Source organism: Nansenia antarctica (genome assembly GCF_963989245.1).
Source record: "Nansenia antarctica genome assembly, chromosome: 10".
Taxonomy (NCBI): domain Eukaryota; kingdom Metazoa; phylum Chordata; class Actinopteri; order Argentiniformes; family Microstomatidae; genus Nansenia; species Nansenia antarctica.
This window is the reverse complement of record NC_137680.1, coordinates 34,824,074-34,836,930: the sequence shown is the minus strand read 5'-3', so window position 1 is coordinate 34,836,930 and position 12,857 is coordinate 34,824,074. Positions and strand designations below refer to the sequence as shown.

At 43.4% G+C, this 12,857-nt stretch overlaps 1 protein-coding gene across 1 annotated transcript in view; it reads right to left on the bottom strand.

Annotated features, from left to right (window-relative positions):
- The window catches only part of LOC308166345 (uncharacterized protein), a 100,129-nt gene that overhangs the window by 67,540 nt on the left and 19,732 nt on the right, over positions 1-12,857 (bottom strand). The window contains exon 8 of the mRNA XM_080540614.1: positions 5,245-5,313. Coding sequence (XP_080396740.1) covers positions 5,245-5,313 — 69 coding nt within the window. The remainder of the gene's footprint in view (positions 1-5,244; positions 5,314-12,857) is intronic.

Genomic DNA, 12,857 nt, shown 5'->3' with positions numbered 1-12,857 from the left:
CATGTTGAACTCCCGGTTCATTGAGTTTACTCCCGGTTCACTTCTCGGGGTGGCACCACGGTTCAGGGCTCAAAAAGGCCGTATACCGCAGTGTTTCCTCCAGGAATTTTTACAATGGTGGCGGATGGCCGTGACCGCGCGCGCAGCGTGCACGCGCGCTCAAAACAATCATTTTTTACAATATTTTTTTAAACTTTTTTTTCTAATCACAGCCAAAACTAGAGGATGGCCAAAAAAAAACAAAAATGAATATACAGAATATAAACTTGTGACTGACAGTCACATACACACACACAAAGATATTATATATCTTTATATATAGATAAAATATATATATATATATATATATATTTTATATAGATATTATATATAGGGGTAGTGGTGGTCTAGTGGATAGTGAGTTGGACTTGGGATCGGAAGGTTGTGAGTTCAAATCTCGCCTGAAGCCACACCACTACTAGTGTGCCCTTGAGTAAGGCACTTAGCCCTCAGTTACTCCAGGGGGAATGTCCCTGTAATTCGTAATTGTAAGTCGCTTTGGATAAAAGCGTCTGCTAAATGGCAAAATTATTAAAATTTTAAATTAAATTACAAAGATCATCAGCTATAATATAATACGAAGTAGGCCTACATGAGCACAAAAGCGGCTAACGTTACTGATTAACTGTTTACTGTAGTGCAGAGAGATGGTAGTCGTAGGCGGCGTATCAAATGACAAAGCTAAACGTTTAATGAAGGACATGAACCATTGTCAACAACACACTCAAGCAGTAAATAGAACAGTCTAAACAACTTGGGTACTACGGACAGAACAATAGTCTCAACCTATAGTTCCGTGCGTGAATTATGTCAACCCACCACATTACAGAAGTAAAATCACAGTCAGATGGAGCATTCGGTAAACAGCTGAGTATCAGCTGAGTTAAAGAAAACAAACTCTTACCTTTGATGAGACCCACATGAGCCCTGTTTTCCCGTACTTCTCCCGTGTGTCTCTTATTGTCCAAATGTTCCCTGAATTTTAGCTGCATGTTTTTCCAGCATGTAATTCCGTTGTCAATAAAAAAATCGTCTCCCCTTCTTTTCCCCTTGACAATACAGTGTCGTTGCTAAAGTGACGGCACATAAGAATCGTTTTTTGACTTGCTAATGTCTGCTAACGTAGCACTTGAAACTGGCGCCGTTCTCTGGACTGCAGCTGCTCCCGCGTTAGCATTAGCATCCATCTTTTCTTCTCCCTTCTCACCGTCACGAGCTCAAATGACACTTGTCGGCCGATCTAACTCTTAACACTCACTTACAGGACTTCTGACACCATGTCGTGTTATTCTATTAAACATACACGTGAGTCCTTCTGTATTTCAATGTAAGTGTCTTTATTTTAACTCGCTCTGTAAGCTCTACAATACCGGTCTCTTGTTGTCTCGTCGTAACCTGCCCACCTGACCTGGGGGGTATTCCATCAACGTCGCTAAAGGAAAATCCTGGCTTATTTTTGATAACTCTCGCGAGACCCATCAGAATATGCCTGGATATTTTTAAGAACTCTCGCGAGATTTATCAGACTAAACCTGGATTTTCCCTTTAGCGATGTTGATGGAATACCCCCCTGATGTCACTACGGTGGCCTGTACACAATAACAATAATACCACAGTTCACATTTAGACCAATCAGGAGCCCTTGTGTCACGTCGTCAACTGAATGTCATTAATCTGATTTTGGATCAGCGGTTAGAGAGAGATGGGCGTGGATTTAGGTGCACTTTTAGTCAACATCCATTATAGCGCTGATCTAGGATCAGATATATTTTAATCAGCTAAAATGTTCAGTTTTTTTTTTTTTGAGAACTTTTGTTTTTTTTGTGGACTGAATCAATTCGTGGCGGAGGAAATTCATTCGTGGCGGCCCGCCACCAATAAATGCATGTAGAGGAAACACTGTACCGATGGTGGAGTTAGCCAGCATAGTCTTGTGTTTATACCCCCTTCATAGCCGGTGTTATTCACGGGCAAACACGGTGCCCGGAGGCACCCTTTGCGGGTTAATAACTGTGGTTTCCCGTGGGTTAGGGTAAAAATTCAAACGTGTCCGGATAGGGGAGAGGACTGGGAATCTGAAACCATTTGAATGGTGTCAATATGACACTCCTATCACGAACGGCACAGCTAGGAGCGAATTCCCGGGTAGAACTTGTCTGTCCCCCCGCTGATATCCTCCAGGTGCTGGTGCTTGCAGCAGCGGGTGAACTCCCGGTTCATTGAGTTTACGGTTAAAAGCATAACTTCTCGGGGTGTCAACGCGGTGGTTCAGGGCTCAAAATGACCGTATACCGATGGTGAAGTTAGCAAAGTAGTATTGTGTTTGTACCACCTTCATAGCCAGTGTTATTCACGGACAAACACGGTGCCCGGAGGCACCCTTTGCGGGTTAATAACTGTGGTTTATTGTGGGTTAGGATAACAATTCAAACGTGTCCGGATAGGGGAGAGGACAGGGAATCTGAAACCATTTGAATGGTGTCGATACGACACTCCTATCACGGTCGACACCGACATTATTTATATATACAGCATATGGATGTTACGTGCCTGTTACCTGCCGCTTTCAGTTCTAGTAGTTTAGATCTCGCAAGCAGGGAAACAACGCTGACATGCGTTAAAGAGAGCAAGACGTGAACCTACCAGCATTTGACTGTCGCTGGACTGAGGAACAGCATAGGCACAGGACATCGCCATAATAGCAAATTTTTTGTTATGCTTGTTGTAAATAAAAGTTCTATGATGCATTGAAATGACATTAAACTAAGATAATACGATGGTTATCATATTTTTTCAAATCTTTATTAATACGTTATTACAGAAACAGTAAATGACATTTTTCTAGAGCGAAATCTGTTGTGGTATTTAAAAATGGCGGTTAGTGATGAAATCTATGAACATGGGATGACGATTTCCATTGACCAATCAACGGTGTGCAGCGTCACACGTCACACGCAGCCTGGCAAAAAAGTACCTTTCCCCAACTTTCGCAACCCATCCCGAACAAGAACTATTTTGCCGTGCTGACCCGGGCCGACAAATGGAAAAGCGCCAAAGAAGCAGGCCAGCCTGGGTCGACCCGGGCTGGCCCTGTAGTGGAAAAGCACCATTAGAGGAGTAACAACCCTGCTCCTACCCTGCCAGTCTGATATTAGAGGAGTAACAACCCTGCTCCTACCCTGCCAGTCTGATATTAGAGGATAATAGGCTAAATTAACATAACAAGCCACATTAACAGTTATTCAGCTACACAATAGCATAAAGAACATACTTGGGAGGCTGAATAGGTAAATTAACATAACAAGCCAGCTAGTCCAACAAGCAAGTTACCAGTAAACAAGTTCACCAAGCTTCCGTTGTTTTAGTTAATTCTTCAGTGGTACAGGAGCAGCATATAGTTGTGACAAGCCCAGAGCGCCCTCTGGCGGCTGTAGACGGCAATGTAAAACTATGAAAAAAAGCGCGATTTATAGTCCGGAAAATACGGTAACAACCCTGCTCCTACCCTGCCAGTCTGATATTAGAGGAGTAACAACCCTGCTCCTACTCTGCCAGTCTGATATTAGAGGAGAGGTAACAACCCTGCCAGTCTGATATTAGAGGAGTAACAACCCTGCTCCTACCCTGCCAGTCTGATATTAGAGGAGTGGTAACAACCCTGCTCCTACCCTGCCAGTCTGATATTAGAGGAGTAACAACCCTGCTCCTACCCTGCCAGTCTGATAATAATAATAATAATTCATTGAATTTATATAGCGCTTTTCCGAGGCTCAAAGACGCTGACAATATAGGGGATACGGAAAACACAAAAACATACACCCTACACTTACACATACACCCTACCCCTACATGTACACCCTACCCCTACACCTACACATACACCCTACCCCTACACGTACACCCTACCCCTACACGTACACCCTACCTCTACACATACACCCTACCTCTACACATACACCCTACCCCTACACATACACCCTACCTCTACACGTACACCCTACCCCTACACATACACCCTACCCCTACACATACACCCTACCCCTACACATACACCCTACCTCTACACCCTACCTCTACACGTACACCCTACCCCTACACATACACCCTACCCCTACACATACACCCTACCCCTACCTCTACACATACACCCTACCTCTACACATACACCCTACCCCTACCTCTACACGTACACCCTACCTCTACACGTACACCCTACCCCTACACATACACCCTACCCCTACCTCTACACATACACCCTACCCCTACACATACACCCTACCCCTACACATACACCCTACCCCTACACATACACCCTACCCTTACCTCTACACATACACCCTACCCCTACACATACACCCTACCCCTACACCCTACCCCTACACATACACCCTACCCCTACACATACACCCTACCCCTACACATACACCCTACCTCTACACATACACCCTACCTCTACACATACACCCTACCTCTACACATACACCCTACCTCTACACATACACCCTACCTCTACACATACACCCTACCCCTACACATACACCCTACCCCTACCTCTACACATACACATACACCCTACCCCTACACATACACATACACCCTACACATACACCCTACACATACACCCTACCTCTACACATACACCCTACCCCTACACATACACCCTACCCCGACACGTACACGTGCAGAACGGCTAAGTGGTAGGGGAAGGGGTGAAATGGGATTGGGTCTGTGGTTCTGTCTCACTCTCCCCCTCCCTCCCTCCCCCTACTCTGACCATACTCATCCCCACAAGTGAGTGTGAGCCTTGAGACCCCATACAGACCGCTGGTACACTGATCATGAGAGAGATTCCTCTCTCTCTTGTTCCTCTTGGCCCTTTCTATGGCCTTCTCTATCCTCCCTCCCTCCCTCCCTCCCTATCTATCCCTCTTTGTAAATACCACTCCTCCATTATTGACGCTGAACTCTGGAGGAGATAAAGACAGAGTCCCTGGCCTCTTGCCTCTCAGCAGTGTTCTGCTATCAGGGAACACACACACACACACACACACACACACACACACCTCAATCCCCAGCAGTCTTATCTCATTCTCTTTTTACTTTCTCTCACACGCATGCACACACACACACCCACCCACTCACACCCACACACACACTCACACCAACACACACACACACACACACACACACACACACACTCCATACCTCATACTCCTCTGCCTCGATCAGTAGTTTGGCCGTGGTAATGCGGGACTCGTATGGAGGAACCTCAGGCTGGAGAGACAAACATAAGAGCCATGAGCAACACACACACACAGCATACATATAGTACACATAGTACACATACATATAGTACACATAGTACACATACATATAGTACACATACATATAGTACACATAGTACACATACATATAGTACACATAGTACACATACATATAGTACACATAGTACACGTACATATAGTACACATAGTACACATACATATACTGTAGTACACATACACATAGTACACATGTAAGAGACAGGAAAGTCTTTCTGAAGGCTAAATCAGTTGAAATGGGGGTCCTCTCTGGCCAAATGGAGGTTTCTCCCCCCAGGCCTGAGGAGGTTAATGTTAGCCCACAAGGTTTGACTTTTTGAGTTAGTGTTGTTGCAAATGGAACAAGAGAAAATGAGGTTCCAATTGACTTTAGAAAGGAAAAACTCAAATGTGATGCAGAGCGAGGAAAGTATAAAGATTAAATTGGAGTTGGCACTAGAACAGGTGAAGGTAAAGTTTGATGCAGAGCGAGAAAAAATATCAAATGAAATTGGAGTTGAGACTAGAACAGGGGAAGTGTGAAGCAGAACGAGAGAAACAACAAATTGAGCGATCGAGGATAGAGTTGCACCGGTTCAAATTGTCTCTGATAAAAGATGGTCAACTTTCAGAGGAAAGTCAAGCCTTGTCAACTGTCTCTGAGGCACCGAGGTGTGATGTGTCTGTCAACTTGTGTTTAGTACCAAAACATTTTTTCTTTCTTTTTTTTCTGAGTGGTGCAATCCACCACATATTTCTCTCTTTTTTTTTTATTGCGATAGAGACAGCAGAGATTTGACAGGAAGGATGGGTGAGAGAGAGAGAAGGGATGACATGAAGGATATGTCCACCGCCGGAAACCATCCAGGAACAATGCTTTGTGTGTTATGCTACCAAGCGCATTTATTACCAACATTTAACAAACATGATCCCGATACATTCTTTGCATTGTTCGAACGTGTTGCTGACTCTAGGAACAGGCTTGACTCTGAACACGCTCTGCTGCTACTAGGGCTGGGTTAAAAAAATCGATTTCCCGATTCTGAATCGATCTTCATTGAATGAGCGATTATCGATTCATAAATCCCGAGATCGATCTTTCATATTTTATTTTTTTTGTTTTGTTTTTTTCTGCTTGCAGCTTCAACCCGCAACGAGATCTCGTGGCCAGATCTCGCGCTACAAGAATTTATCATATCTCACGCAACGACCAGGCTTAAAGGCAGATGTCTGGGTGCATTTTGGATGTAAAAATTATGACGATAGAGATGAGCAGGACAAAAGCAAAGCCATATGCAAGCTGTGCGCAGTGGAGGTTAAATTTAGTGGAAACACCACAAATCTACGGAACCACTTATTGAGGCATCACCCTGACGTGAAACATGGAAAAGCGGATCCGAAACAAGCCTCGCTGATAAAGACGTTTGGTTGCAAATTACAATCAAATCTCTGCGTGCCCAACAAATTACTACAGCGTCGTCAGTGTCGTTAGTGTACTAGAACCACGCTACGTGTTACCGACACGCAAACAGTTGAGTGAAGTGATAGTCCCAGACATGTCTGCGCAGGTGAAACGTGACATCGCAACTTCACTCCAGCCAGCAGAGAGAGTTGCCATAACGTGTGACAGCTGGACATCCAGAGCAATGGACTCGTACCTGACAATCACTTGCCACTTTATCAGCGAGGCTTGTTTCGGATCCTCTTTTCCATGTTTCACGTCAGGGTGATGCCTCAATAAGTGGTTCCGTAGATTTGTGGTGTTTCCACTAACTTATTGTTACTGTATACTACAGTATTTTAATAATAATTGATTTTCCAATTATGTTTATTCCTGAATAAAATCTTCCAATCTCCAAAAAGTGAGAAAGCAGTAATGAAGGGCTTTAGTTTCATGGACATTATGGTTTACAATGTGTTTTTTTGTTCCCCAAAATACCCTCATCTATTGCACTATTTTCGTTTGAGTTTTGCACATTTTTATTTTGTATATATATATATATATTATGCAAATAAGCTATTTGAGACAGTCCTGAGGGATATGTGATGTCTTGTTTACCGATAGGCTATGTTTGTAGCCCCTTTATTTACACTGGCTGCAGTAAAGCACGTTAAAAAGCACTTTTTGTAGTGTCTGATTTAGCAAAATGTTGGTCAATGATGTTCATTTATGTTCCAATAAGAAGTACATTCATGTAACTGCTTTGAAGTCAATTCTTAATGTAAACATTGATATGTTTAACAATGCTACATGTTATAGGGTTCCTTGAACCATTTATAGCATTAGTTCTGAGAATCGCTTCATATTCAAGGAAAATTGATATTGTAACTAAATCGAATCGGAATCGAATCGAATCGGGAGCTGTGAATCGGAATCGAATCGTTTTGGGAAATCAGTGGCGATACCCAGCCCTAGCTGCTACAGTGTGTTGAATGGCAAAGCCCAGGAAACCTATTGTGCCTTTACTTCTGCAGAATGTCAAGTTTATGCAACACTTGTAACTGTAGTCCTGAGAGCTTATGAGTTAGTCCCAGAAGCGTACCGCCGAAAATTCAGAACCTCAAGGAAAGGCAATAGGCAAACCCATGTGGAATGTTCTCAGGTAATAGTCATTTTAATCGTTGGTGTACAGCCACTAATATTAAAACTTTTGACGATCTGTATAACTTGATAGTTCTTGAGCAATTCAAAGACTCCAAACCACATTGTCACATGCTCAGTGAACAAGCTGCGGTTCTGGATGAAAGTTGTGCTTGCGGTGTAGATGGAAAACCAGCTGCCAACCAAACCTGTCACTGTTGTCAAGATGAGGGACATTGGAAAATAGTGTCCTTTGCTTAGAGGTAAAAGTAGAGCTAATGGAAATCCAAAGCCTTGTCAGACCCTGTCCTCCTCTTCATTATGTCAGCAGCCAAAGTCTGTCAGTGAACCTGACTGTCCTGGTGATGTGGACCTGACTGTCCTGGAGATGTGGACCTGACTGTCCTGGAGATGTGGACCTGACTGTCCTGGAGATGTGGATTTGACTGTCCTGTTGATGTGGACTTGACTGTCCTGGTGATGTGGACCTGGCTGTCCTGGAGATGTGGACTTGACTGTCCTGGTGATGTGGATCTGACTGTCCTGGTGATGTGGACCTGACTGTCCTGGTGATGTGGATTTGACTGTCCTGGTGATGTGGACCTGACTGTCCTGGTGATGTGGACTTGACTGTCCTGTTGATGTGGACCTGACTGTCCTGGTGATGTGGACCTGACTGTCCTGGTGATGTGGACTTGACTGTCCTGGTGATGTGGACCTGACTGTCCTGTTGATGTGGACCTGACTGTCCTGGTGATGTGGACCTGACTGTCCTGGTGATGTGGACTTGACTGTCCTGTTGATGTGGACTTGGCATCGTTCATTACTGAGGGTTATGTGTCACTTGTAGAAGACAAGAAAAAGTTCCAGTTAAAATCCTTAGGGACACAGGGGATTCAGAGTAATTTATTTTGGGGTCTGTGCTTCCTTTCTCTGCAGATTCCTATACGGGAGATGGTGTTCTGGTTCAAGGAATAGGCTTAATGACTTTGAATGTTCCCTTCATATTAGAGACACATAGGAACAACACCTGTCATCTATAGCGACACATGGGAACAACACCTGTCATCTATAGACACATGGGAACAACACCTGTCATCTATAGAGACATGGGAACAACACCTGTCATCTATAGACACATGGGAACAACACCTGTCATCTACAGACACATGGGAACAACACCTGTCATCTACAGACACATGGGAACAACACCTGTCATCTATAGACACATGGGAACAACACCTGTCATCTATAGACACATGGGAACAACACCTGTCATCTATAGACACATGGGAACAACACCCGTCATCTATAGAGACACATGGGAACAACACCTGTCATCTATAAACACATGGGAACAACACCTGTCATCTACAGACACATGGGAACAACACCTGTCATCTATAGACACATGGGAACAACACCTGTCATCTATAGACACATGGGAACAACACCCGTCATCTATAGCGACACATGGGAACAACACCTGTCATCTATAGACACATGGGAACAACACCTGTCATCTACAGACACATGGGAACAACACCTGTCATCTATAGACACATGGGAACAACACCCGTCATCTATAGCGACACATGGGAACAACACCTGTCATCTATAGACACATGGGAACAACGCCCGTCATCTATAGACACATGGGAACAACACCTGTCATCTATAGACACATGGGAACAACACCTGTCATCTATAGAGACACATGGGAACAACACCTGTCATCTATAGACACATGGGAACAACACCTGTCATCTATAGACACATGGGAACAACGCCTGTCATCTATAGACACATGGGAACAACACCTGTCATCTATAGACACATGGGAACAACACCTGTCATCTATAGAGACACATGGGAACAACGCCCGTCATCTATAGACACATGGGAACAACACCTGTCATCTATAGAGACACATGGGAACAACACCTGTCATCTATAGAAACACATGGGAACAACGCCCGTCATCTATAGACACATGGGAACAACACCTGTCATCTATAGACACATGGGAACAACGCCCGTCATCTATAGACACATGGGAACAACACCTGTCATCTATAGACCCATGGGAACAACACCTGTCATCTATAGAGACACATGGGAACAACACCTGTCATCTATAGACACATGGGAACAACGCCTGTCATCTACAGACACATGGGAACAACACCTGTCATCTATAGACACATGGGAACAACACCTGTCATCTATAGACACATGGGAACAACACCTGTCATCTATAGACACATGGGAACAACGCCGTCATCTATAGAGACACATGGGAACAACACCTGTCATCTATAGACACATGGGAACAACACCTGTCATCTATAGACACATGGGAACAACACCTGTCATCTATAGACACATGGGAACAACACCTGTCATCTATAGACACATGGGAACTAGGGATGGACGGTTTTTCGGTTAAACCGAAAACCGGGGTTTATAAAAATAGAAACGGTTTTTTATCAAAACCGTCTGAAACCGTTTTTTTTTTTTTTTTTGAAGAATAAAATAGAATAAGAATAAAACTGGAACATGTCACATGTTTGTCGTGTGTGAAAATAACAATGATACAGTCTGAATCTGCCGCGCAATGAGTGAGAGGTTTGGTCAGTTGTGAAGAATAACTGAGGATTAATATCTAATTGGGATTATATTTAAGGGTAACGAATCACTCTATGGGAAAGATAGTTGCCTTCAGTTATTGGTAGATAGGAAAGTTTTTTTTACAATTACTCGCTTACATTTAATAAGATCATTTTCGCTGCTCTCTGTAAAGCGCATTGGGTCACTTTTGTGAGAAATGCGCTATAGAAATAAAATGTGATTTGATTTGATATCAATCAATCAATCAAACTTTATTTATGTTCTATAGCACAAATCATGCATTGAATGTAACTCCAAGTGCAGTATTTACTAAACCACAATATAATAAAACAAGAGCTATACGGATCAAGAGTGTTTGTGCACAGCGCCACTGTGTGTGAAGGCGCTACTGAAAGTGATGACGGAACGCATGTCTCAGAAGATACGCGGTCACTTAGTGACGCAAAGGTAGTTCTGTATTTATCTCTATCTGTATTAGTACATTTATTTTGAAAGCTCTATTTTGACAGCTCTACCATGGGCACTTTTATTTTGATGGGGCATTCTTTGTTGATTGACTTACGACAGTTCAGGACGAGTCAGTCTCGCGGCATGTGGTTTTTATGAAAAGCTTTAAGTATGTTCACTGCATAATTCTAAGTCTAATATTTCAGTGATTATTGAGCAGTATTCAAATATTTAAATACATTGAGCAGCAGCTGAAACTTTGTCTAAGAACCAAGATATTGAGAAAGCAGTTCATTCAATGAAGACGCTGTTCCAAGAGATGATCTTCCGTGCAGGCGTGCACCCTGGATCAGCGGAGCTGGTGTGTTAAGTGTTCATGTGTTTTCATGTATGGTGTAGCTTACAAAAGTCTGCCTTTCCACTTATATTTGTGAAACTAAGTAGTCTAAATGTGTTGCGACTGTGCTTACGGTGTTTTAATGGTGTTCGACATGAGTGTATTGTAGCAGTAGGGCTCAATTATTTGAAATTGGCGCTCTCTTTTTTTTTTTTTTTTTTTACACTTTTTTTTTTTTTACTGTATTTTTCGGTTAACCGGAAAACCGCGGTTTTACTCTCTGACGGTTTTTCGGTTTCAATAATTGGAAACCGTCCATCCCTAATGGGAACAACACCTGTCATCTATAGAGACACATGGGAACAACACCTGTCATCTATAGAGAGACACATGGGAACAACACCTGTCATCTATAGACACATGGGAACAACACCTGTCATCTATAGACACATGGGAACAACACCTGTCATCTATAGACACATGGGAACAACGCCTGTCATCTATAGACACATGGGAACAACACCTGTCATCTATAGACACATGGGAACAACACCTGTCATCTATAGAGACACATGGGAACAACGCCCGTCATCTATAGACACATGGGAACAACACCTGTCATCTATAGACACATGGGAACAACGCCCGTCATCTATAGACACATGGGAACAACGCCGTCATCTATAGAGACACATGGGAACAACACCTGTCATCTATAGACACATGGGAACAACACCTGTCATCTATAGACACATGGGAACAACACCTGTCATCTATAGACACATGGGAACAACACCTGTCATCTATAGACACATGGGAACAACACCTGTCATCTATAGACACATGGGAACAACACCTGTCATATATAGACACATGGGAACAACACCTGTCATCTATAGAGAGACACATGGGAACAACACCTGTCATCTATAGAGAGACACATGGGAACAACGCCCGTCATCTATAGAGAGACACATGGGAACAACACCTGTCATCTATAGACACATGGGAACAACACCTGTCATCTATAGAGAGACACATGGGAACAACACCTGTCATCTATAGAGAGACACATGGGAACAACACCTGTCATCTATAGAGAGACACATGGGAACAACGCCCGTCATCTATAGACACATGGGAACAACACCTGTCATCTATAGAGAGACACATGGGAACAACACCTGTCATCTATAGAGAGACACATGGGAACAACACCTGTCATCTATAGACACATGGGAACAACACCTGTCATCTATAGACACATGGGAACAACACCTGTCATCTATAGACACATGGGAACAACACCTGTCATCTATAGACACATGGGAACAACACCTGTCATCTATAGACACATGGGAACAACACCTGTCATCTATAGACACATGGGAACAACACCTGTCATCTATAGACACATGGGAACAACACCTGTCATCTACAGACACATGGGAACAACACCTGTCATCTATAGACACATGGGAACAACACCTGTCTCTATAGAGACACATGGGAACGAAAATGA